This window comes from Nilaparvata lugens, chromosome 11 (assembly GCF_014356525.2).
Source record: "Nilaparvata lugens isolate BPH chromosome 11, ASM1435652v1, whole genome shotgun sequence".
Classification (NCBI taxonomy): Eukaryota; Metazoa; Arthropoda; class Insecta; order Hemiptera; family Delphacidae; genus Nilaparvata; species Nilaparvata lugens.
In genome coordinates, this window is record NC_052514.1 from 20,897,917 (window position 1) to 20,925,728 (window position 27,812).

General features: G+C 33.3%; 2 protein-coding genes across 2 annotated transcripts in view; one reads left to right on the forward strand and one right to left on the reverse strand.

Moving 5' to 3' along the window:
• The window catches only part of LOC111044358, a 354,176-nt gene that overhangs the window by 36,450 nt on the left and 289,914 nt on the right, over positions 1-27,812 (reverse strand). The window lies entirely within an intron of this gene.
• Positions 2,819-27,597, forward strand: LOC111044360 (zinc finger protein 277). The gene is made up of 7 exons (XM_039437841.1): positions 2,819-3,188; positions 6,811-6,952; positions 12,956-13,158; positions 22,874-23,027; positions 23,782-23,991; positions 25,624-25,772; positions 26,857-27,597. The coding sequence occupies exons 1-7, from the start codon at positions 3,010-3,012 to the stop codon at positions 26,990-26,992; spliced, it is 1,173 nt and encodes a 390-aa protein (XP_039293775.1). The 5' UTR covers positions 2,819-3,009; the 3' UTR covers positions 26,993-27,597.

Sequence of the window (27,812 nt, forward strand, 5' to 3'; positions counted from 1 at the left end):
AAGCAACCAGCCTGCACTGCGGAGCTAGGTCTAAGGCTGCGGGCTGCACGCTGCTCACTCCTCAGACATCTTATTCTGGCCGTGGTTCACCGAAAAGTGTGCTCATGTTCCCAACTCCACGTGCTCGCCAACCCTCGAACCATTGTTCCTTCTTGGATCACTGCCCAGTTGGTGCTGCCCCCTATCTGATGGCACTCCACTCACGCCTGGCGTCTGGCTGCCACCCTTTTGTCACTGGTCAGCGTCGGTTATTTCACCGTTAGACTTTTGACCATCATTGTTTCAACCTCTACCCCCTTTGCCATAAGCTGGTTCCTTTTGTACGTTTTAAGGCAGAAAGTTGCAAGTCGAAAACTATCTTGGCCTGGCTTGTAGCTGTAGAAAACCAAGGCCTGAGATGATTGTTACAATATTGACATTATTGTTTTGTAGAAAATTTTCACCATTGATGTTTCCTAATATTAAAAATTCTATGTACAGTAGTTAGTTTAATATTGTTGTATTATTGGTGAAGCAATATTTTTGAGGTGCGGTTATGAATTAATAAATTTTATAGAAAGCAACTGTTCAAGTAAATAGAATATATGAGGCTAGAATTTTGTATTGTTGAAGGATGATAGAGAGGGTTATTATATAGCACAGAATATAGCAGAATATACAAAGAATATTGTATTCTGCCTATAGTTGGTAGTAACCTATAATTTTGTAATTATTATTGTTTTGAAAATACTGCAGAAAATTATTATAATTGCTGTTAACAATCATACATATTTATAATAATAATATTATTATTAATATCAATATCAATAATATAATATTATTATTGAAGAGCTACAATAGCATTGTTCGGAAGATGATTGGCAGAAAATTGTTATTGTTGTTTGCAATTATTCTGTTATTATTGAAGAATTAGAATTATTTATAAAATATATTCAATACTTGAAATTTCTAGAAATTCAGTAAAAGCAACTTATTTGTATAGCTCGTAAAAACTATGTACAAATTGATTGAAATAAATAAATTAAATTTATTATATAGTTTAAATTTAAATTTAAACTATATTAAATTTATTATATTATTTAAAAATGTACACAACAGTAATATATGTATCAGAAAAATCTAAAAATTATATTATTATTGTCATAAGGCTAGATGTTTGAGTGTATTGACAAGTTTCAAAAGAGCAACAATTATTGGTGACATAAAAACTAAATTTCAGACTTCTTCATAGCTTAAAATATAATATATTATATATTACTCAATAAGTCTTTATATTTACGATGAAATCGCACTCATTTTTCAATAACTTATTAGTAAATATAATTCCAAACACATTCCAACATTTTCAAGCATCCAAGTTATATAAACTCACTAGCCGTCAGGCTCACTTCGCTCGCCATATCCGTCTAGCCAGGGGGCTACGCCCCCTGGACCCCCGACAGGATCGTCCAAGAATGAGATCAGCAGGCTCGCTTCGCTCGCCTGCATTTTCATTTGGGCATTTTTATCATATGTTAGGACAATCCAGTCGGGGGTCCAGACTAAACGGCTGGCTAAACGGATATGGCGAGCGAAGCGAGCCTGACATCATATTCCCAGGATTAAAGTAGCAGTGCCCAATCAATTTTTCCGCGATAAATACATTTAAATCTTCAACTTGGTTCCAACCTAACAAAGTCAACTCAACTTAATGCCAACCTGACAAAATTATTAATTTAGTTGCCAGTTAACAACTGTTTCGAAGAGGTACTCTATCTAGATTATAGTTCTATAGTAACATATGATATGGAAATTTCAATTATAATTAAGAGATTGGGAGAAGAAGAATATACATGCTAAAAGACGAACTTTAAACCCTTAAAAACCACCCTTAGAGTTAAAATATTGCCAAAAGATTTCTTAGTGCGCCTCTAAAGGGCCAACTGAACGTACCTACCAAATTTGAACGTTTTTAATCTGGTAGATTTTTAGTTATGCGAGTGAGTGAGTCAGTCAGTGAGTGAGTACCATTTCGCTTTTATATAATTTCTTAAGTTTCCACATACAACTACATTTATGCTACAGTTTGAATGGATATTTATTCATTTATTACAATGATTACATTCAGAAAAGATCAACAGGTTGAAGCCCAAACTGTTCCAATTCCAATGTAAACAAGGCACAGCCTAAAAAATAGGTTATGAGAGTCACATTTAAAAAAAAAGAATAATTCACAACACAAAACCAAGAAAACAAACAAATTTGAAATAGGTAGTATGAATATAAAATTGAATGATTGCCTTTATTTTATTAATGGCGGAGTTAAGACTCTAGGGCCTCTCCTTCATTGCTTGCCGTTACTCTGTATCTACAAGGAGAAGCTGCTCTGACACAGTATACATACAGTATGGAAACTTGGCTAGTACCCTGACGCAAAAATCTGCCATCTTGTTAGGAAGCGCCGCATTGTAATATAGTGAGGTCCACGTTATAATGGCAGTGGATAAAGATAAAAGAATAGCGATGCTGATTCTCTGCATTAATTCATTATATTTCTACACCGTCAAAAACATAATTGGCATCGTTGTGGACCTAGAAAAAGGTAGTACCACCGGCTTTGTCTAATGATAGACAAGGATAGCAAAACCAAAGTTGATCAAATACTGTCATTATAACGTGGACCTTACTATAGTATTGATGAAAGGTTCGGATCACTTCAATGAACCGAATCAATTGATCTCGTTCACTGCCAAGAGCCAATCAGAAGACCAGGATTGGAACTTCCTAAGGTCACGTGACGTGTCTAGTATTTGCGTCATGTAAAAAGCATTGGTAAGATAGGCGTTTGATTACAAGTTTCCATTCTGTACCTATTCTGTGCCTCTGATACAAACTTGTCAAAAATCCAAAAACAAGGTTATGTTTCGTTTTGTAGCACAAAGTGTTCTTACAATAATAATAACAACTTAATTTAAATAATAGTTTTCTACATAAGGTTTTATTTGTGATTGAATATTAAATGTGCAGGTAATGTTTGGCCCGTTGCATTTCAAAACAACCCAAATATCATACGATGGCCACGAGATTGACTGTGTATTTTGTGACAAGAAGTTCAAACTACCAACAGAAACAAAAATGTTATCAGATCATATTTTCAAATCTCATAAGCTGTTCATTGATTCTATTGAACAAGTTGCAATTTTGGAAAAGTAAGTCCTTGTTAAATCTCTTTTAACAATAAGTTGACAGTAGCTAATTAAAGATTGTAAGACATTTCTCAAGTGCCACAGGTTACAAATAGCCTAATAGCCTTCATATCAGTAAATAACTTTTTGATTTTTCCTAGCCTTCATATCAATGAATAATCTTTTGGAGCCCCCTACATAATTATACACATTGATTTGATTGTAGAATTTCATATGAACCTGTTGCAATGGACGAGCATCTATTCCTTTCTTTGTTGGGGGATCGTTCGGACAAGTTCGGTAGTTTTTGGCCGATGCTAGTTTTGACAAAATCGGTTCCAGTGGACGCCCCACCTAAGGTGGGTTTTGGTTTGTCCGTATACACGTTCAGCTGCGTAAGCAAAATTAGACAAAATACTATAATTTGTATTGTATTCACTCAGTTGATATCGTAAGCTATTTCATTTAATATATCAGTGATTTTAATACTAAATACAATATCAACTGAATGGATATGATTCAAGAACATTTATTGTCAGAACATATTATTGTCAATTCAATATATTGTTTTGGATAGTTGCTATTGACTTGACGCATACGCAGCCAAACGCGGATCCGCACAAACATAAACACACCTTCGAGCAGGGCCTTGAAACGCGTCTCAGACAAGAGCACATAACCTATAAATTCATTAGATTTGCTGAATCATTGGGTTCGATCTGGGAATACGAAAATTGGTGAATACAGTTCCCAATAGGGAAAACTAGAGTAGTGAAAACTACTTGTTCCCAAGGAACACCACTTCAAAATCTTTGTTTCAAGCTTCTGGCAAACACTTATGAAGTTGATTTCCACCAAGGTTTGTCGTTCACTAGCTGCGTAAATTAACATAGTCTGCTTTACAAAGCTACCGTCCAGAGGAGTGTGTACTTCTTCCACTTTACTTGTAGTCTTCTCCATGGTAATTCACACGGGAATCGTCAGATTTTCTTCCCAATCAATGGGAATTCATGGTTTGCGGTGTTGGTATGTGTGGTCATCTATGTATTCTGCCAAGGTATAGTAGGGCCTCATAGTTAGGTAGTTTTTCAGATTTCTGGCGAAGATACCGTTGTCCTGTACTGGCTTCAGCTCCTTTGTCAGATGTTTGAAGAGTCCTCAACACTTGGAAGAGTGTTCACACTCAACTTGGCATCCCCACCTAGAATATCTTGGCAAAAAGCTATCATCTGCAGTTTTTCTCATTCGCAGGATACGCAGCATTTCGGATGAAGACACAGCTTCCGTTGCATACCATTCTCTTTACTTCTCATCTGCGCTATGGATGGCATTGCCGCCTGGGGTCGGCAGCTCAAAAAAGTTAAGAAAAAATATTAAGAATCCAAAAAAAGCATTAAGAACAATATTAAGAGTGTAAAACCAGGATAGAACACAGCAAAGACCTTTACAGAAAATACAGAATTCTCAAAGTTTACATTTACATTTTACAGTTTACACTTTACATTTTCTAATCCATAGTACAGGCTGAAAAATTCAACCTCTTGCTAAAACTAATTAAGACAATTACAATATCAGAAACAACAAAGACATAGACCTGCCTCAACACAGACTGGATAAATTCAGCAGATCACCTCTGCATGTCTTATCTATATAAAATATAGATACTATACAACCTGCTGTCTGTTAGCATGAAAACGGTCACTAATTAGAGGAAGTTTAATAGTGCCTTGAAAGTCTACCTCACAGGCTCACAGCTAGACCATACTATACTACAAACGACTACAATACAACTAACTACAATTTAGGAGCACACACATGTACATATGAGACAGGAGCTCACCGCAAACCCCCCATGGAAGGGAAGATGGATGACGACTCCTGCAACCCTATGACTGTAGGCGAGGACTACGTAAGTATGAAGTAAGTCGGCCCCCTGAATAGGCTAACGATTTGATGAATTTAATTTACCAAGTCTGTGCTGCTGGAGATCAATGTCGGGTTCTATTTTTGGTGTTATGGTCATGTCCATCACCCCTCAATTTTGGTCTTGTCCTCTTGTTCGCAATTTTTTACCTCATATATGTATGGTGAGAGTGAGACAACTGTGAGTATTTTAGGCTGAATGAAAAGTGCCCTGAAGTGTTCCATCATATCTCAGTATTTTTCTATGTGTCCGTTTTGAATTCGCAGAACTCTGTCCATACTTACCTGAGCTGCTGATCCTCATACCACTATGCCATACTTTAGGTTGGAAGCAAATAATGAATGATACGCCATGAATGCTGTTTTGAATCCTCAGTAATATTTCGAATTCTTCTTCAACAAATATTTCGAATTCTTCGATAACAAATATGGCTGATGAGAGTTTTTTGCCCTGCAGTTCGATGTGATATGGCTAAGTGAGGTGACTGTCAATCAGTACGCCCAGGAATCTAGAACAGGTCTGTGCTGGTGTTTCAATGCTTATCTGATTCGCCATGTTTCTGTTTTTTGGTTGAAGCGAATGTGAACGGTTTTATTGTTATTCATGGTTAAATGTAGTCTGTTGCATATCTGATTCGCTTTATTAAGTGGTTTGAACACTACCTCTGTGTTTTCATGTTTTCACTTGGTATTAGGATAGTGGTGTCGTTTTCAAAAAGGATATAGTTCTTATTATGACCCATTTCTGTGGAAAAGTCATTAATGTAAATCAGCAGTGGCCCCACAACTGACCCTTGTGGTACACCTTTATAGACTGTTCTTAGGGAGTAGCCTATTTGTAGCTTATAATGCTGGTTTGCTTTTGATGGTTTATCTCAACATATTGTTTTTGATTTGAGAAAAATTACTCTCAAATATTCTAGAGAATAAATAATTTAATGAATGTTTATTAAACATAATTTTGTTGGTTATGTATTCTGTGGCTTTGCTATTAAGGTAGATCAACAAGCTATTACCGCATGATTGTGCAGACGGTCCTTTATTCGACCAATGACAGCTCTTCGATTGTGGTACAATCTTTGGCACCGCGGTCAGAGTGCAATGCAGGACGAATTGAACGGTAACTGGATTTTGGAACATTTACTGTCAAAAATCCATCATGGTTCCCATGGGACGCGGAACGTTTACCGCTAGTCACAATTTAACGTGTTCCCAGAACCTCCACATTGGATTTTAAAGTTGTATGAACTTAAATGGTGGCAGATAAATTTGAAGTGAATGAACGATCCATATCATCTAATAAATCATAGATTCCAATTGATTTATAGGTTATGTGCTCTAGCCACAACGACTCTAACCAAGCGTCTCGAGAGCCTCCTTATAGCCGCGGTCTCGAGACGTCGCTAAGGAATTGCTCATTAAGAAGTTTAGTGGATCGATCAGTGTAGTGGTCTAACAAGTTTGACAACTAATAATGAATGGCCTGATTTAGAAAAATTGTTTATCAATGCCTCCTTCGTCAATCAACCCTTCTGAATGTTGAGATTTTGCTGCATCTGCGTTTTAGAGTATTTTTCACAGTTCGTGTCATCATAGTCAAGTTTGTGCTTTTGTAAATGCTATTAGGACAGTACTATCAACAGTAATGCTACTATCAATATACAGTAGCAACATCTTAACTGTTATTGCAGATTATAAAGTGTTAACTTCTAACTTTTTTCAGGTATCTTACATACTGGAAGGGCAGGTTTTCAATCATCACAAAAGAAGAACTACTAGGCAGTACAGATAAAGAATATCATACTCTATCTGACCAATTAGAAGAAGATAAATTACTAAGGGAGCAGTTGCGAGCTGAAAAACTGGTATGCATTTTCTTTTGACAAAGTAGGCTGAATAGAATAAAGTTAGCATTTTTCTCTGTAATAATACGCAAGCGTTACAAGGAGTTCTTTATTAGAAAATAATGGTCTTATTCATATTGTTGTTTGAATTGATTTGAATATGCCTGACATTGGTGTTATTAAGGAGTTCTTTATTGGAAAATAATGGTTTTATTCATATTGTTAAAATTGTTCTGAATATGCCTGACACATTATTAGTGTTATTGACTCTAAATTGGAAAATAATTGTATTTATCCTCATAAAATGGATTTGATAGAATGGAAGACTGAACTCAATTTAGGTCTAATCATAGTTCATTGTTGAAATTGTTTATACGAGGGCAGTTTTTTTTTCAACCTCCGATCGCTCACAAAATCCTTCTTAGTCAGTGCCTGTCGTGCATGGAATACACTTCCTGTTTCTATCAGGTCTATCGAGAGCCGAGCGAGCTTCAACCTGACTTTAAAAAAAACATATTTTGGAACAAATGACTGAAACTGTCCGGCCCTAGAACGATCACATGACAACCATCCCTCACCCATTCCACCAATATAAACTTTTAAACCATGTTATAAAACGAATTGTATATATATATATATATATATATATATATATATATATATATATATTTATATTTATATTTATATTTATATTATATAAACTCATGTTATTTCAATTATCCACTGCATACTGCTGTATATTACTGAAATTTGATAACTCTGATCTACTTTCAGCCTACTTCATTTTATTAATCAATTATTTGATCTTATCTACCTATATAAAGTACTCAATCAATCAATCAATCGCTCCGTACAGGCGCTACGCGGGTAGAAGAAAGCGGGCATGTGCTGTAGGCGACAGCGCAGCTCTCGCACTACAGCGAGCCCACAGATATGACAAATGTCTCAATCTCTTCGTTGATTATGTCCTCGTACTATACTGTTAAAAAAGAGGGCTGCTGAGAATTGAGAACTTGTTCATTTTATACCATGCAGCTTTTGGTAGCTGCATCCTGATCTGGGGCTATCCACCATACTGACTAGCAATATGTGTGGAGTGTGGTGCTACTTTTCAAAGACAGCAAGTGCATACTGACTTTGAGAACAACAAAATTAGACATGGAACGCTGTAGTTTGTCAAATGTGAGAGAGTGTTTCCCTGTGCTGGCGCTGATCATGTAAAACCACTTGAAAGAGTCAATGAGGCAAGTAAGGGTGCGCCCAGTCAATGTCTTCAAATCTTCTATGTTCAAGGCTGTGCAACTGGCTAAACAATTCTTCACTTGTGATATTTTTCGATTTGTATATTATCAAGCTATCAAAATGGATACGTTTTCTCAGGGAACATTTTTTTGCGTCAATTACTTTTTGGGATATGAGCGGTTAAAGTTTTTATTTTTGGGCTAGATCATTTCAAATTCGGTGAGAGATAATGAAGACTTTCCTAAGAACAACACTGTCCCAGGAACATCTGAGTGGTCTAGCGAACATAAAATAGATCAGTCCCTAGATCTTGAAGAATATTAATGAAGGAATTTTCCCATGCAAAGGTCAGACGAGTTCTACTTAATTAAACAGATGTGTTGAACAAACTTGTGTTGTAGAAATTGTAGTTTTAATTGCTTAGCAAGTTAAGTAGGCCTAATACTCTCTTGCAGTCTACGTCTTGGCTAAAAATAAACTAAATAAAAATGAAGGCTGTGCAAAGGCTAAAAATAAACTTTCTACTGGTGATATTTTTCAAAGTTTTTCGATTTGTATATAATCAAGCTATCAAGGTGTCAAAGTCAAGTCAAGTAAACAACTGACAAGTGTCAACTGGAGAAGTGAGTGAGCAAGCACAGTGTTGCCATTATGCGAAAAGCATAACTATCGTATCAACTATTCTAAATTATCGTACTGTATTTCGTGAAGCCATGTTTTGTTAAGGCCAGTTACTCAGAAAGCGTTTTTTTGTCGTTCGATGTTTTGCCGTCCTTATGAATTCTGTTGAATAAAACATAATGCTATTTAAGAAGTTGTGCTGAACCTGGTAGAATTCATAGGAACGGTAAAAAATCAATTTTACAAAAATCGATGTACATGTAACTGGATTTAGAAGATCAATACGATAATGTGTTCTATCACAATTTAATGCTTATCACAGAAATGTTCAAGTGAAAACGTTGGGCGCAAACCTACTGCCATGGGGAAACAATAAATTTATGAAAAGCTTGATAGCTTGAATATTAATCTGATATTTATTACACGTTTTTAGTCTAAGACATAATAATGTCTTGGACTAATTTTTCATCTGCTTTGTCAATCGGCAGGAAAACGTTGGTTTTTCAAAGTTATCTTACTCCCTTATTTTTTGGTATTTGCAGAAATCAAGATAAATATCCCACCAAATTTCCTAAAAGGATACCGTGTAAGTTATATTATAATAGCTACTGAACATACGTATACTGTATAATATACAGTATCTGTGTCGTTTTTACCGTATAATTATATGATAATAGAAAGCTTTATTAAAAACAGTCATAACTTCCTTGTTTTCGGATATTTTAGAAAACGGGACTTACGCGTTAAAGAATTAGGGGTCGCTGAATCCAAATCCGAAATCAGAATCTTTCTATCTTCATTTCCAAGAAAGATAGTTTTTGAGAAAAAGTGATGACCGGAGAGACGTAGGATCACCATGTGAAAGCGGCGATTTGTCCGCTAGTATCTCGATCAAATCAGGTTTCTGCTTGCCTCGAGGGGAAAAGACGTGACAAAAGGAGGTTCCTGGCTTGGCATCACCATGTGAAAGACACGATTGGACTCAATGTACTTCGACAAAAAAAACTTGAACACTGTTCAGTGTTCAAGTTGCACGTCTCCTATCGTGTGAAAGAGACCTTACGATCTGCGGCACTGCCATTGTAGTCTTCTATAGTGTTTGGTCTGTTTGACCATTTTATTATTTACTAGTAGGTAACCCGTGCTTCGCAAGGGTCTATTTTAGAACTGCAAAACGAAAACTTGACGTAATGAAAAATTCTAAATTTGAAAATAGGCCTATAACCATCCTCGGTTAATGAAGAATCTTTATGCAAAATTTCAAATCAATCAGTCCAGTAGTTCAGACGTTATGATGTGTCAAACATAATTTTCCAACATCACGTTCGTGTATGAGCCAGCTCTTTCCATTATTATAGTAAAGATGATGGATAGATGGATGATTTATCAGTATCTTTGAATGACAATAACTTTTGAACGGTTTGAGAAATCGGTGCGGTTTTCATGCGACAGAAAATCAGTTATTTTTACTCGAATAGGATCCCCAATCATACCTATCATCTAGTGTCCATTTAAAAGAAATGTTCAGCTGCTTCTATACAACAACTGGAAGCATGACAAATTGAAAACTTGACGTAATGAAATCTTGAAGAACTGAAAATAGGCATAAATAACCATCCTCGGTTAATTAAGAATCTATTTGCAAAATTTCAAATTAATCAGTTGAGTATATTTCAGACGTGATGATGCGTCAAACATAATTCCCTATTCCTTACGTGTATAAGCCAGTTCTTTATTATAGTATAGAAAACTGAAGAATACATAATACATGTACTTGGAAACCTCACAGAATCATATTGATTTTTCCAATACATCAATAAATAATTTAGTTCGATTAGGATCCTCCTCAATTTGAATCAGGCAGCCTTTTGTTTTCCCAATTCCAAACAAAATACCTAAAATACTTATTTCACTGGGAATTCGTGTCTGATAGTACATTATAACTGAAAAATATAAATTATTAATTATTTTATTGTGATCTATTCATGTTTTTCTTATGAAATTCAATGATAGGCCTACAGCATGAAGACTATGTCCAATTCATTTGTACTGGTGGCAAAATTTTACATTAAAAATAATTATTTGATAAAATCCAAGTTCAATTGTAATGGAAACAAATTCCTTCAAAAAATAATTGATAATAATACGTTTTGAGGGAAAAAATTAAGAACAAAAAAATTGGGAAGCACTGAGATTCGAACCGAGGAACCATCGCTCCGTAAGCTAGCGTTTTACCGTTGCTCTACATGGCCGTTCGAAAATGATAGTCTTGTAACAGCATTATAACCTCCTCATAAAAAAACACACTTTGGGCTGCAACAATGTAGCTTCATATACGGTAGCATAAATGAATTTGAACATTAATTCTGAAAAATCTAGAAGGAAAATTGAAATTTGGGCTTCCAGGTGCACGAGATTGATATTTTTAGAATCTATGTTCAAAATTTGGAGATCTAAATCATTCCCGTTTCTCCGGTATGCAATCCACAAGTTGACATGTTTTGATGTGAACAAACGAACACACACAACCCTACTCTCTCTTATTATATAGATGTAAAAATGCCCTATTTTGTATGACTCGATCTACCCATCACACATAATAGTAAAATGTCAATTCTTCACCCTTGAGTCTAAAAAAACAGAAAAACTCCCAAGGGGAGTAAAAATAACTTAATTTAAATAACATGGGAAGCAACTCTATTTCAAAAACTTACTTTGGAAATAGGTTAGAAGGTCGAAGCTCAGATGAGGAAGCATATTATAGTGTTGTCATTGTGCCAACTAAATTCATGAACTGAACCAGAAATTTGATCAACTTATGAAATACTGTACAAGGAAAATGTAGCAAGTCCAATTTTTCCAAACTTTGATTTTGTATCAGTTTTCAATATATTCTATAAACTATGAATGTTGAATAATTAATTATCAAACAAATGATGCATATCTAATTTCTTGTAGTATGAAATTATTTTGTGAAAAATCACTATAAGGGAATTAAGATTCATTAGAAATTGAAAAAAATGAAAAGAAATTGAAAAATCTACTTTCATGTACTTAGTGGATTTTCCTTGTATGCCCACGAATATGTTTTTATGCTAAACTTATTACATTCTTGATACTAGTAGTTCTGTGATCAGTAGACCTCGCACAGTTATAAACCACAGCCTCCTCTTATACTATTCATCAGAGTAAATCCTGCCTGTATGTCGTGTCGGCGAGATATCGATGTACGGCTAATGGCTGTTGGGGTTGACTTATCAAAAATGCTAACATCAAATAAAGCTAATCTTCTTCAAGACATACTGGCAACAGGTCAGCCCGAGTTGAAAGCAGAGAAAGGTCGAGAGAAAAATATTATTTTAGTTATTAATTGCATGCAATTAATAGTCCACACGACAGCTGAAGTTTACCAAATTACATTGAGATATTGAATTGCATGCGTCATTGCATGCAATTTATAATCCACTCGACAGCTGATTTATGATGAATAATTCTAAAGTCTGATTTTTAAGGTAATATTGGCGTTCAAAGGAGACTCTTTTCCTTTTGTATTATACATAAAATGTAAAATTTCAAAACACCTTTTATATACGTCGACACGAAATTCAAAAAAGAACATACCTGTCAAATTTCATGAAAATCTATTTCGCCGTAAATGCGGAACATAAATAAATATAAACATAAAGAGAAATGCAAAACCGTCGACTTGAATCTTAGACCTCACTTCGCTCGTTCAATTAGTAGACTACAAAAAATTATAATTAGTTCATGTTATCCAAAATACCAGCCAAAAAAATATTTCTCACCAGCTTATAAAATCTGAAACATGAAGTCGGCCATTATTGTTTTGAATCACTCCATTGTTACAACTTTTGCCCACAGATAGCAGTGTCGGAAGTGAACTCTGTCAGAACTCAGAACCACCAGAATTGATTACTTTTTAGGTTATATTGTAACATATTGCTATGGGTCACATAAGTTATCGAAATTATTTTATTTGCAGTTTTTATAAATGTAGGTGGAGGAAAAATGTCGAGTACATCACGAGTGAAAAATGATTTCTCTCCCTCAGGGAGATTGTTGGGAAATAAAAATCTCCCCTCAGTGAGAAAAAGCTGTATTTTACACTCTAGATATACAAATACCTATTTTGTTGTTCAGGAACTAGCTCTAGAGAAGCAAAGACAAGAGAGAGAGGCGAACTCGTACGCGCGGGATTGTCTCTTCTGTCACACGCATGTGCGCGGCAACGTGGCTGACTATGTGTCACATCTGTGGGCCAAGCACAACCTGCAGCTCGGCAGGCCTGACAATCTGGTCTACGTCGATCAGTTGATCAACACCATACAAGCAAAGATGGATAGGTAGGCCTATTCACACTTCAATTATATCAATATAAATAAATTAAGAATGACAATATTTTTATTGGGCTAAGTCGATAAGTGTTATTTTAGGACTCCATCAGGATATGAGTTTGCATCTGATGTCTAAGGCTGACTACTAACGGTAGTACATGCATGGTAAACATGCATGATACACATATTATCATCAATTTTTGCGTCATCACAGCAAAAGGCTTCAAGCAAAATTTTTGAGGTTGGGTTTTTGTATCTTCGTCTTTTTGTTGTTCATTCTTCTTCACTGTTTATTTGATAGTTCAGGCAACGAATGCTCAAAAAAGGGTATAGGGGGAAAAGTTTGGAAGACAATTTTTGATCCCGCAGTTCTGTTTAGGGTAGTGAGGAGGTAAACATATCAAAAGTCCCCATCCCTACCTCCTGTGCTAAGGGGGTGGGGGTGGTTCAAAGGTACCATTTTTTGGTTTCTCGCATATAACTCGAAAACTATGCATTTTACAGACATGACTATTCTATAAGAAATTAAAGGTCACATAATTTCCCATAATATTGATCTAACAATTTTTTATATATCTCTTTCACTTTTCGAGATATCACTCTAAAAGATGTGAGATTTTTGAAAAAACACATTTTCCCTAAATTTTTTGCTATTTTTGCTCTTATAACTTTTTAAATATCGATGGGATCCATGCTGATCATGAGCTTATAGAGCATCAAATTCTCTTCAATTTGATGTATAATTTCACAAGTTTACGCACATCCCCACGACTGTTGCAGCAGCTTCAGTGTTGAGTGTGAGATTTTCAGTTAAGCAAAAATAGACCAATTTATTGACAAAGGAATTAGGAGAGAATGTTTTGAACACAATTTTTGACTTTACAGCTTTGTTGGGACCAGTTAGGGGGTGAACATATCAAAAGTCCCCAACCCTATCCCTAATACTAAAAATCTGCTCTTGCCATCTGGTTCTGGTACAATAAATTAATGATAACTTTATTAAATATATCCTCTTATTATTGTGCTAAGCATAATTATCTATTGTTTTCAAAAGATAAACAAGTTTAAATCTTTGCCGAATAGTATCACAGTTACACTTATATAATTTATGCAGTCTTACAAACTTTATCTTGTAGCATATACTAGGTTATATTGAAACGTGACTTTTCTATTACTTCCCCAGCTCTATAATAAATTTTCAACCAAATAAAAGCTATTGGATAAAAAATAAAAATTTTGGTAGACATTAGGCTTCTATAATGATTTATAATCATCGTTTCTGTTCGGGAACGCCATGTTGTAAGGGTTTTTTTATATACCTTCCCTTTTCGGGAATGCTAGGTGAAATGGTCTTAATTAAAGGTCAAAAACAATAATTTGCAAACTTTTTAAAAGGAGGTTATGATTGCCGGAATTGAATTTATTTTTTAAAATACAGGAAAATCTAATAAGGTGCTGTGCTACCAATTTTTCCTTAATCGGTTGGAATAGCATTCCACCTATTACCCTAAGGAAATTTATCGGCTCCAACGTAATAGATTCTTGATAAACTATGAATGGATCTATCGCCTATGAATGAGAAATCCAGTTTTCAGAGCAAATGAACTTATAATCTTCAAAAGAATTTTGGAGATATACACAAATACACAAAGAACAATATATTACAAGCCTAAGCATTTAAAGTTACTACGAGCTAAGGGTACTTATCCAGATTATAGTTGAAAAACAGTGGCTATTGGCTTGAATACACAAATAGCAATATACGAACAAAATAGAACACTATAAAGTGTTTAAAACTCAATTTAAAACATTAATAAATTCACTTAAACGAAAATTATTCAGAGAGCAAAAATTTACAACACACAACAGCCAGCCATGTTTCAGAGAGAAAGAAGCCACAGGAAAAACTACAAGTCAGGAAGAGAGCAAAAGCTTCTATACACTTCAACGTTACAGACACGTCACCAAAAAATTATAAATTACAAGTTTAGAATTCACATTTTATATTTGTTCTCAATAAAACTTTATTTTGAAACTATTATTTTAAATTTTTATATATATTCTCTATTTAAATAAACCATTTATCTATTAATTTTGTTAACCCAGCCTCGGTGACACCATGGAACAATGCAACAATCATTTACGATGAAAAATTCTCAGTCAAAAAGTTTGTCCGTCTATCGATGACTCTGATATTTACTATAAAGTTTCATAGATCTCGAATTGAAGATTCGATTCCAATGTGAGAAAAAATGTAATATTACAAATACCCCCTCTTGACATAAAAAAAATTTTACTGTTTGAAAATTTAAAGAAAAAAAATTACATTGAACCTAATGAAAATTTTGAATTGTAAATTCGAGAACAGTAACAATTTTTTTTTTTTATAAAAACATTACATGTCAACTATAATTGAAAATTATTATAAAAATTCATCAATAGCATTTGTTATATGTTTCCAAACAATATTTCAAAGTATAGAATATCAAAATTACTTTTATTTAGCTTTATAATTTAAAGGAAAATATCTCAACAGAAAGTTTAATATGTAAAGAATAGTTTTTTTTTTTTTTTGAAATTGCAAATAAATTTAATAGATAGAAAAATTCAATTTTTGATTGCATAAAAAAAATTAGTATGTTGAATGAAAAATTTATTATTATTATTATTTTTTTAAATGAATTGATGAATTGTTACATTTAATTTTCACATAAAATTTCAATAAATCAAAAAATGTTCATTTCTTTCACTATTGACGCGGTTGATTTTATTGATGCACATTTTGGAAAACAGCCCATTAAGGCACTCAGTATGATTTTCAGTTAAGTGTGACTCCAATGTGATGACGTTAGTGTTGGGCTGATCCGAATACTTGTAGTGTTGGGCTGATCTGGATGCACGTAGTGTTGGGCTGATACTTGTAGTCGACTGATGCATATCAAACTCGATACAGGTGACATCTCAGTTAGCATTGCCTCATGCTTGTAGTAGACGACTGCATACCAAACTCGATACAGAGTCACGTAAATTTTGTATCATATAATTATACAATGTACATTTCAGGCTTGAAATGACAATGTAATTCGTTTTTCGGAAAAGAGATAGACGCTGCATACAGGATTAATTTAGGTGAGGATTAATTTAGGTAAGGTTTGGTTTTTTGATATTTTCAGCTTTCAAGGTTTAGAGTTCTGCATACAGGAATAATTTAGGAGAGGATTTTTTTGAATCAATTCTTTCATGATACTGTGACTGTTATTTTGAATTCAAAGTTGCAAATGTGAACATGGATGGCAATTACCTCCAGGTAATGTAGTAGTGTTGAAGTTTGAGATACAAAGTCAGCAATAAGCGTTGGCATTGCTATTGGCGTATGCTTTGGTGTCGGCATTGGCATCGGCGTTGATATTGGCATTGGCATTAGCATTGGCGCAGGCATTGGCATGGCGCAGGCATTGGCGTAGCTATTGGCATTGGCATCAGCATTGGCGCAGGCATCGGCGTAGATTTTGGCATTGGCATCAGCATTGGCGCAGGCATTGGCATAGCTATTGGCATTGGCGCAGGCATCGGCGTTGGTGCAGGCATTGGCGTAGCTATTGGCATTGGCGCAGGCATTGGCATAGTTATTGGTGTTGGCATCAGCATTGGCGCAGGCATTGGCGTAGCTATTGGCATTGGCGCAGGCATCGGCGTTGGCGCAGGCATTGGCGTACCTATTGGCATTGGCGTAGCTATTGGCATTGGCGCAGGCATTGGCGTAGTTATTGGTGTTGGCATCAGCATTGGCGCAGGCATTGGCGTAGCTATTGGCATTGGCATCAGCATTGGCATTGGCGCAGGCATAGGCGTAGCTATTGGCATTGATATTGGCGCAGGCATTGGCGTAGTTATTAGTATAGGCATCAGCGTAGATTTAGGTGTAGTTGAATCACACTAGTTCGAAAATCACCCAAATGTTCTTAACACTCTTCATGGCGTTCACTTGTTGCTGATTTCGAGATTCACATGATAATTATTTCAATGTTAATGTCTGTGCTGTACCTGTTATCTTAAAATGCTTATAAACTAAGAAGAAAAACTTGATTAGGCTATCAATACACTCTAATACACATGAAAATTATTTTTAAGTATATAGTCAATATAAAATTGAAATTTGTTAACATCTTATTATACAGTCAGCAATACATAAATTGTGAAATATGGAGATATCAATTATAAATTTCAATATAAAAAAAAATCATTTCCATCTATTCACTGTTCAAATATCAAAATTTAATCCATTCTTCAAAATAGAAATAGAATTTCATAACACCCTGTATCATTATCAAAATTGTAAAAAACATCAGATCATCACAACAAAAAATAATTTCAATACATATTTCAATAATTTCAGACAATTGGTCTTCTATTCACAATCATTTCATAATATATCTGCATTTCATTATCATTTAGTATAACATTTCATTTATAGCAAGTTCATTTCACATTTATGATTTATCATTCAGGGTTTCAAAATTATTTAGTTTTAACTTTGTGTTCAAAATTGTATAAAAAGCAAATTATTTAATATTATTAATCATCGTTTGTCGGATACTATAGTTTATTTCGACTTTTCAATGTTCTAAACACAAACTACATTTCATGACAAAACTTTACTATCAATCATTAAACAAGAAATCATTCAAAACATCAATAATATTTTGCTTCAAAGGCAATCAATATTCATACTTAATCATCATTTTGCATCTATGGCAATCAACATAAGTAATCAACACAAAAAATATTATCTCATTACTGCCTCTCTAAGTCATAACCTCTGTTATTCCTTCTTTAGGCAATAATGGGTTTCATCTCAAAAAACAATCACATACCAGCAAAATTCTAATCAACAAACCCCACTAAAAATTCTACATACACTCCAGCATCCATTTCAAACGATAATCAATCATATCAAAATTTATAGAACAAACAGTTTTAAAATTTGAAAAAGATATCAATCACAAAAAACTTATTTCAATTAATAATATAACAAAATGTTTTTATTCAATGAAAACATTATTATTCAAGTTAACTTTCATTAATACATCACATATATATGGCTACACAATTCATTAATACTTTCAAATTTTGAAGTTTATTTAATATAACAAAAGAATTTATACATAAGAATAGATTTCAGCATGTTCTAAATTGAACCATTTATTTTTTAAAATAATTTAAAATTTAAAGACTGTATAATAAGTACAAACATTTCAAGATTATAATACAAAGACGATCAAGATGAATAATGGGTAAATAAGTTCCCTAAAAAATACAAACAAGAGAAAAAGAAAATTGGGTAAATAAATTTCCTAAAACAATACAAAGAAGAGAAAGATTAATTAGAGCCTATCCTACATGTCAGTACTGAACTTTCATGAGGAAGTATATTTAATAAAAATATACTACAATGAGAAAATGGGACATAATTTGCTCTGAAAAACCTAATTACCTAATATGATACCTGAAAAAAAATAGACATGATTAAAATATGTAATACATGATGAAAAAATATACCACAAGCAAACAATTATTTACACTACAATGGATAGATTTTAGAAAAGTTAAGTTTTATCAACAATTTAAAGATTAGGAAAATAAGCTACTATTTTAACTTCTAATATTATTTCAGAAGAAATACAAATTTAAATGACTATGGACAAGATTGGTTAAGATATGCATCATAGAAGAAATTTACTGAACATTACACAAAGACAGGAAAGAATTGAAATTTGAAAAGATTAAGGGCCAAGAAAAATAGGCTACAGGAAAGAAAAAAGACACAATTATGGACTCTTACCATACACTGCGTAGCGATTATGCTATTCTGAATCCCGGCATAACACAGGATTCCTAATCATTGTGTGTTGGGGAATACCCTTTCATCATGTGATTCACAGTCATCATCTTGTAAATAAGCAACTTGAAACAACCTTTGAATACTAACACATCAATGGTGACTTTGTGTTTTGTTTTCTTCAAGAACATAATTTTATTCATGGGTTCATTTGTTTCAACAAAGCCATTTTGCTTACAAAAGTTAGTCATGTTCACTTGAGAATGCATTGCATACACCTTTTCAATTCTCAGTTGAAAGTTGAACTCATCAACTTGACTCAAAACAACATTCATTTTGTTTACATTGTTCCTAACCTCCACAGAAACCTGTCTCATGTAATCATTCACTTTGTTCATAGTTTTCCTAACCTTCAATGTAGCAATATTACTTTCATGATAGTTGACTTTCAGTGAAGACAACTCCCTACCTACTTATTTACTCAATTCTACTATCTCATTAAGGTTGACTTTTTCAACAACAGTAACTAGGCCTACATTGTCAGAAACTTGAATGAGTTGATCCTGTATCTTAACACTACTATTATCCTGCTTCAATTTGTTTTCATCTTCATGATTATCACTCAATGTTTCATGTGCATTTTTCAATAGAAGGTTTATACTAACCTGCTCTAGTCTAATGCTAGTACATTCTTGCTTCATATCATCAAACCTAGCACTTTGATCTTGTTTCAAATTATCAATCTTAGCATTTTGCTTATCAAACTTAGCATTTAGCTCATCAAACCTAGCATTTTGCTCATCAAACTTTTGTGTTAAGAATGCTATAAGATTCAGATCATTTTTAATGTTTGCCATTTTGTAATATGCACTGATATCTATTCATTAAAATTTGATCTCTCTTGAACCGACCTCCCATTCAGCAGTATACCATTCATAACCTATCAAGATATCTATCCTACTAATAATTTTTTATAACCAGGGATTTCATGGTGTACCATTTGGGACATATTTATTTTGTAATTCGGTCCCACCACAGGGGTAACATTTGCCGTGCTACCAATTTTTCCTTAATCGGTTGGAATAGCATTCCACCTATTACCCTAAGGAAATTTATCGGCTCCAACGTAATAGATTCTTGATAAACTATGAATGGATCTATCGCCTATGAATGAGAAATCCAGTTTTCAGAGCAAATGAACTTATAATCTTCAAAAGAATTTTGGAGATATACACAAATACACAAAGAACAATATATTACAAGCCTAAGCATTTAAAGTTACTACGAGCTAAGGGTACTTATCCAGATTATAGTTGAAAAACAGTGGCTATTGGCTTGAATACACAAATAGCAATATACGAACAAAATAGAACACTATAAAGTGTTTAAAACTCAATTTAAAACATTAATAAATTCACTTAAACGAAAATTATTCAGAGAGCAAAAATTTACAACACACAACAGCCAGCCATGTTTCAGAGAGAAAGAAGCCACAGGAAAAACTACAAGTCAGGAAGAGAGCAAAAGCTTCTATACACTTCAACGTTACAGACACGTCACCAAAAAATTATAAATTACAAGTTTAGAATTCACATTTTATATTTGTTCTCAATAAAACTTTATTTTGAAACTATTATTTTAAATTTTTATATATATTCTCTATTTAAATAAACCATTTATCTATTAATTTTGTTAACCCAGCCTCGGTGACACCATGGAACAATGCAACAATCATTTACGATAAAAAATTCTCAGTCAAAAAGTTTGTCCGTCTATCGATGACTCTGATATTTACTATAAAGTTTCATAGATCTCGAATTGAAGATTCGATTCCAATGTGAGAAAAAATGTAATATTACAAAGGAAAATTGATATTATGTTGGATGATCGTGGATAGAAAGTAATTAGGTCTGGGAAGCATGGATTGAAGCTGGCAATAACGATTAATAAAATAATGTTTATCTTTGTACTCACCGATGACGTTCATAATCATTTGCTTACGTGCACGCGTTTCTCTCAGCCCAACTTCACATATTTCGACAAACGTGGTCTTTACGGCACGAGACACGACACGGGATGCTAGACACGATACGGCTCGACACGGCAACTTCCGGGACTGCACTGTACTTTTCGTCACTGCTGGTTCATCACTTGCATTTTCTTGCTTATCATCAAGCCAGTAAAAGAATGTAAGGAAGGGTGAAGGAGCCCAAAGGGTAGAGGAGTTGTTTTCAACTATTATCTCTTAGAGCTCGGCTAGAGCTGCCTTATCTGCTACGATAGTTGGCAGATAGCAGGGTTGAAACTTTAGTTTAGGTTTGGAAATTCGACTGTGACACTATTTTCATGTTTACAAAAATGGATCGTTACAATATATAACAAAATTGTACAAGTAAACAACAAATTATTTCTCATGGTGTGTTTGAATGTTGATAAGTAATCAATCTAATATTACATACCTATATTATTCAGAGGCTGTAACTAGTGCAGAATAATTTCTTTATGAAATATTTTGAACTCTTAATATACCAATGTAAAAGCATCTTTATAGTTATCATCAATGCTCACTCATGGCTAGGCTACTTGTATTTACATGAAAATTTGAAAAAGTTGTATAATTTAGCCTACCCTTTCTAGCATTCATCTATTTAAAAAAAAAAAAAGAATAAATGAATAAATTTAAAAAAGATATTGATTTTTAATTGTAAAATTTAGCCTACCCTTTCTAGCATTTATTTATTTAAAAAATGAGAATAAATAAATAAATTTTTTAAAAAAATATTGATTTTTAATTACATATCAACGATGTGCAAATTAATTGAAATAAACAAATATCACATACAACTTTTACAACATTTCTTACATGCTTTGTAAAATCCAAACGCTAAGCGTTCACGGAAGACAATAAGTATTATCGGAGTGTATTTTGTCAAGTTCATAATCAGTACCGGAACCCCATCTTTTAGCTCCGGTCTTACCATTCACGTATTTGGCACCAGAAAATACACAGATAATACACGAAAGTTCACTCCACAGTGTCTAAGTCACAGTTTGGTGTGTGATCTCATCAAGGGAGCAGTAATTGAATCTGTGAAGTGTGACAGGTTGGTGGAAAAGCATGTTTTGGTAAAGCATCAGGATTACGAGCTAATACTGAGGTCGAAGAAAGTTTTCCAACACGTTAACATTGAGCAGAATATTCACTGTAACTGGACATTCATTTTTGTCCTCAAAAAATAGGTCCTGAAATAGCCCTTGATGAGACTGTGAAGAGACTTTTCGTATATTTTCTGAAAAAGTGAATTTTCTGACGTCATAATTCAAGAGAAATTCAAATTTCTGATGCTACATTCAAACAATCAATTGTAACTTTGATGAAGTTGAGACTATTATAATTACAACAGTCATGTAAGATTATCTATACGATAATAAAGGAATGAATCTGCTCATACACGTGGGATAGGAAATTCACGAATGACATCATCACGTCTGAACTACTGGACTGATTAACTTGAAATGTGTCATATTTATTCTTTATTTACTGAGGATGGTTATAAGCCTATTTAAAATTGAAGATTTCAGAAGGTCAAGTTTATAATTGGACCACGGGTTACCTGCTAGTCATTAATACGTTTATAGTAGGTTAATGCTCGACACAGGTAATATAGGCGTAAGTATCGATTAATAATGACATCGTTGAAGTAAAGATAATGTTCTTAAAACTCCAGCATAACAATTTTTGACTACAAAATTATTGGCATTATTGCACATAATATTTTCCCATCCGTTATGTTAATTCATGGACTAATAAAGACTGAGGAATAGGAACTATCTGAATCTATTTACCAATGCAGCTATTATGAAATATATTCATGTTTATTTCAGCTTATTATGTATCTATTGTGAAAAAGTATTCAAGGATAGAAATGTACTAAAAGAGCACATGCGTAAAAAGCTACATAAACGAATCAATCCGAAAAACTCTGAATACGACAAGTTCTATATTGTGAATTATCTGAGCTCTGGACAAGTTGAAAAGGTAATTTATCCATTTCAAAATCAATTATTCAAATTAATTCTATAACTATGCTGTAGTATTGCATGTTCTATTGATACTGTAAAATATCTCAATATTACTTTAAAGAAAAGATTTGAAATAATAATGTTATCAATACATCATGAATGGATATGATGTGAATTCTCACATAGTTAAGGATTGCAGTTTCAAATAATTCAGTTAGATTAATATTATTAGTGATATGATTATGCATCTATAAATATATCATGATGGATAGCCGAATACAATAACTACATTTTAGTAGTGTAGATAAGTAAATCAATATTCATGAATGTTTCACTTATTGCCCTTATAATGGCATAACTTGAGTATGCACTGATGCAGTGATGTGATAGGAGGTGAGATGATAATATTATTACTCGTAGAATGATACAATGGGAAAGAACCCCAAAACCATTCAACAATTGCAGACTGGAATAACCACGATTCATAACTAGGCTACTTATATTTAATTCTCGTATAGTGAACTACGTGAATTTCGAGATCAATTCGTTATTAATCATAATTCCTATTATCTCACTCAATCAGTTGAGCAGAGAGTTAGAGCATGACTATTCATTTCAATAGATAATAGTAATTTTTCTTTCCTATTGTATTGTTTAGTTGAGTTGATCGTATTGGTTCTCTATTTTATTTAGTAGCAATAGAGTTTGGAAAAGTCGGTTCAATTGAAATTTTCAATTTATTTTAAAATGTGATTGTTTTGATTTGACAGACGTCGGATGATTGTACATCTAAAGCGTCGTCCGACTCTGAAGCCGACAACTCGGACTGGTCCGACTGGATTGAAGATTCCAACTGCTCCATAACATGCTTACTATGCAGAGACAACTTCACCTCTTTTGATGATACCGTCAACCACATGAAATTGCACCATAAATTCGATTATAGCAGTAACACAAAAGAGTTGAGCTTCTATCAGCAGGCAAGTAAACCGTTTCAAAAACTTGAATAATAATTGTTAACTTTCCAATGAAACATTTCTACTAGGTACCATATTCTGTTTTATGAAACTCTCTACAAAGGATCAATGTTCTAACTCCATATTGTGTGTAATATTGGTGATTTTTCTTTGTACCTATTGTAACTCATAAATCTCATGAAAAATGCACTTTGCCCCAATTCCACTATCCATAGTGAGATATACGTTATGAAGTTAGTAGAAATGATAGGATGGCCTAGTTGTCAATTTTATTTTTCCACCGCCTTCTATGTCAGATAGCTCTGTAATTCATCCCGGTAAGTCCGATATAATATTAATAAATTGTTGATTCTTGTTAATAATTATAAATTATGATTCGAATACCTATTTTTAGCTTATTATGTTCACCAAGAGAATATATCTTATGATTTATTCATGATTTAATAATACATTTTCGTAATTGAGATTGATTATTCTGGTAGTAAATTTTATATTTCATCGTAGCCCACCAACGATTTGGCAACGGTGCGGAGTTGGAAAAAATAGAGCTTTATACTTTGTCTAATGAAAGACAAGATTAGCAAATCAATGTTAATCAGATGCTGATTCTATAACGTAAATCTCACCATGTAATTGGAATAAGTCAAATGAAGAGACAGCTAAATTACCTTCACATCAATAAAGTGACTGCAATTAGTAGTTGAATATTTTTTCTGAGGATGATAAATATATCTATAACATATGCCCTAGTCTTATGCGTGAGTAATGGAAGAAATGATGATCAGCTTTGAATTGATCTCTAGTTTTAGGTGGGTTCCAAACTATCGGGAATAAATCTTGATGCTCATAACTGTCTGTATGTCTGGTGACACATTCTACAATATACAAATACATCGTTTACAAGTTTGGGAATATTCATGCGATTTTCAATATTTAGTGAGAAATGATCAATTCCAAGTATGAAATGAATCAAGTTTATACAGATTAATATGAGGTTGTTATATTTGTTTGAAAACATAAATAAGACAATTTACTCATAAATGGGTTTAAATTCGTAGACTATTGCGTATTGTTCTGAAACTTTCCTAGAATTTGATTAATTATTAAGCTCTTTTTCAACTTGAAGAGTCGATTTCATAGCAATTAATGGGCTGTTATTAATATTGGGTTTTTAATGTCCAAACGTTAAAATTCAAATGAATCCAGTATCGAGTTGTCTTGTTAAATCAACAGCTATATTTCCAACTTCAATGTTCTCTCTATTTACCCATTCTCAAAATTGATACATTGTGTTCCTCAATTTGTATTGTTGTTTTATATCAAGAAATAAACAATCGATAATATTATTATGAAACAAAAATCCAAATTCAATGCTGTAAATCACCCCAAAGACTTCTGCTACTACTAGTTGATTACTTAATTTTGATTTTTGTTGAATAATAATTATTAATTCATTAGCATTTGAATAAATGCAATATCTCAGTAATTTCAATCCATTAATTCACCATTAATCCATGTTTATTGTCAATTCTATGATACATTCCACTGGATAGATGGTATGTCGAATATTGATGATTTTTGTAGAAAGTTCAATCATTATTTACGTGATTTCCTCATGTTTTATGCTTTATACAGGTGAAGCTTGTCAATTTCATAAGAAGGCAAGTGCATAGAGGTCACTGTTTTTGCTGTGATATATCCCTAGAATCTGATCTCAAAATGACTGAGCATCTATGTGAACATCAAGACCTCATGCCTGAGCAATCTCTCTGGGATCAACCAGAGTGAGTTTTCATTTTTTTCTCAGATCACAGTTGTTATATATCATTTAAACAATAATTCAATCAACGTGCTATTGAATAGCTTGTGTAGCTCAAAATATTGCCAATAAAGATATCAGCCAGAAGGAGAATCAATGATCGCTAATATAAAAAACCATTCGTCCAAGTGGGAATAGATCTGCAGATAGCGTACCTGATTTGCAAAATATCATATCTGACCGATTATGAGGAGATGCCGGGATCGATCCTCCTCGCTATGACAATCATTTCAAATAGTAGCGTTAATGGAATTCCCTTCTGGATATTCTCTATTGCTTCTCTCTAAGTCTATATTTTTGCAATTGCTAAAGTCTTAAAGGTTAATTAAATTTTGTCCAAATTGAGTGATTTTGTTCAATCAATTATCATGGTATAAATTATTATAGTGATTGAAGGATTGCAATCTCATGTTCATTTTCAAAACTATTTTATCGTGGCGTTTTTGTTTATAAAGTAATCCCAAATAGCTTTTAATTTTACAATCAATTCTCTTACTATGCCACACTGGAACTCTTAAATCTGTCTTTAGAAATGTCGAAGACAAAGTTTTGATTTGATAATTTGATTGATCCAAATTTCTTTAAATTGTTGTTTGATTACAAAGACGTTGATAATTTTATTTCGAGAGTGATTCCCATTCATACTTTAAAGCGTCTGAATTAAACTTAATAGGAACATTCTATAAAAATCACTGGTCTAGAAAGGAAATCGAACTACAGAACTACATAATTGCTTATTATACTTTGTGTATTACACCCTAAACTAGTTCTTGGGAGTTAGTTTAATAAAATAATTCAAATTGTGTAATTGTTATAGCTTCTGTGGGATCTACCAGTCTGAACACTGAGATTTACCTAGTCTCTAATCAGTCTCACATTTCTTAGTCAATAAGGTGGTTCACAAATAAGCCGATCTAATTCTGATCTCGGATCAATGATCACAACTAACTTGAGATAGAATATCAACTCTGATCGATTCAAGTAATATATTTATATATCGATTCAAACGCTCATTTAGATTGAAATGTAAATGAAATTCATTTTTTCAGATACTTCTTCCCGACCTATGAAAACGATTTCTTTCTTTGTCACATTGTCGACCCGCAGGAGGATGGCGATACCAGTTCTGGGATCGATGTTTACTGCGAAACTCAAAATGAGTCTGTCGAAAGTTCATGTTCTTGAAAAATATATGCAATAACGTAATGCTTCAAATATCCGATCAGAATATTGTAAAAATTACTGTACTCTACTATGCCATTAATAAGTTTGCTTAGCAATAAAACAGCTACCAAAGGAAATGTTACCTATTGCATTTCATACTCTCAAATTAATTCACATTCAAATTAAAATTCGAAAAATAACATGCAAATTTCAAGAGCTCTATTGATAATTGTTTATAATTTCCGTTTAGAAAAGGAATTTATCCATATTGGAATTCATTTTGCTAAAGGTGAACGAGTCATCTGATTTTATAATGTATCGTTGTAGTTCCTGAGGTGTTGTTCAAAAAAAATCATGACAAGTTATTCTGAAGAGATCAACTACCTTGAAAACTTCAAGCCCTAATATATCTAAAAATAACTGATTAGATCATAATTATTTCCCCTTCCTGAAAGTAAATGTTATTGTCCTGAAAGTACATTAATGATTGTCAAAACCATCGAAAACTCATTACCTTAACCTGTGTATTCAAACACCTTCAAGTGTAAAACAGGATGAAACATTTTTAAATACATAATTTTATTGTGCAAATGTAATTGGAATTATAATGGCTCTATTTAGCGAAACTTGGTTTTATTTTGTCAGCTACGAATTCAAATTCTTGGTTAAACTCTTTCTGGTAGCCACTTGGCTATTAGAAAACTACAATTATACAATAGTATAATGCATTCAAGTCGTTGACTAGTTACAATCTATATGACTAAAGACTTTCTTTGACTCTCTTAATTTGAAACGAACCATTACTGAGAAGGATAGTATAAGAAAGTTTGGGTAGAAACTA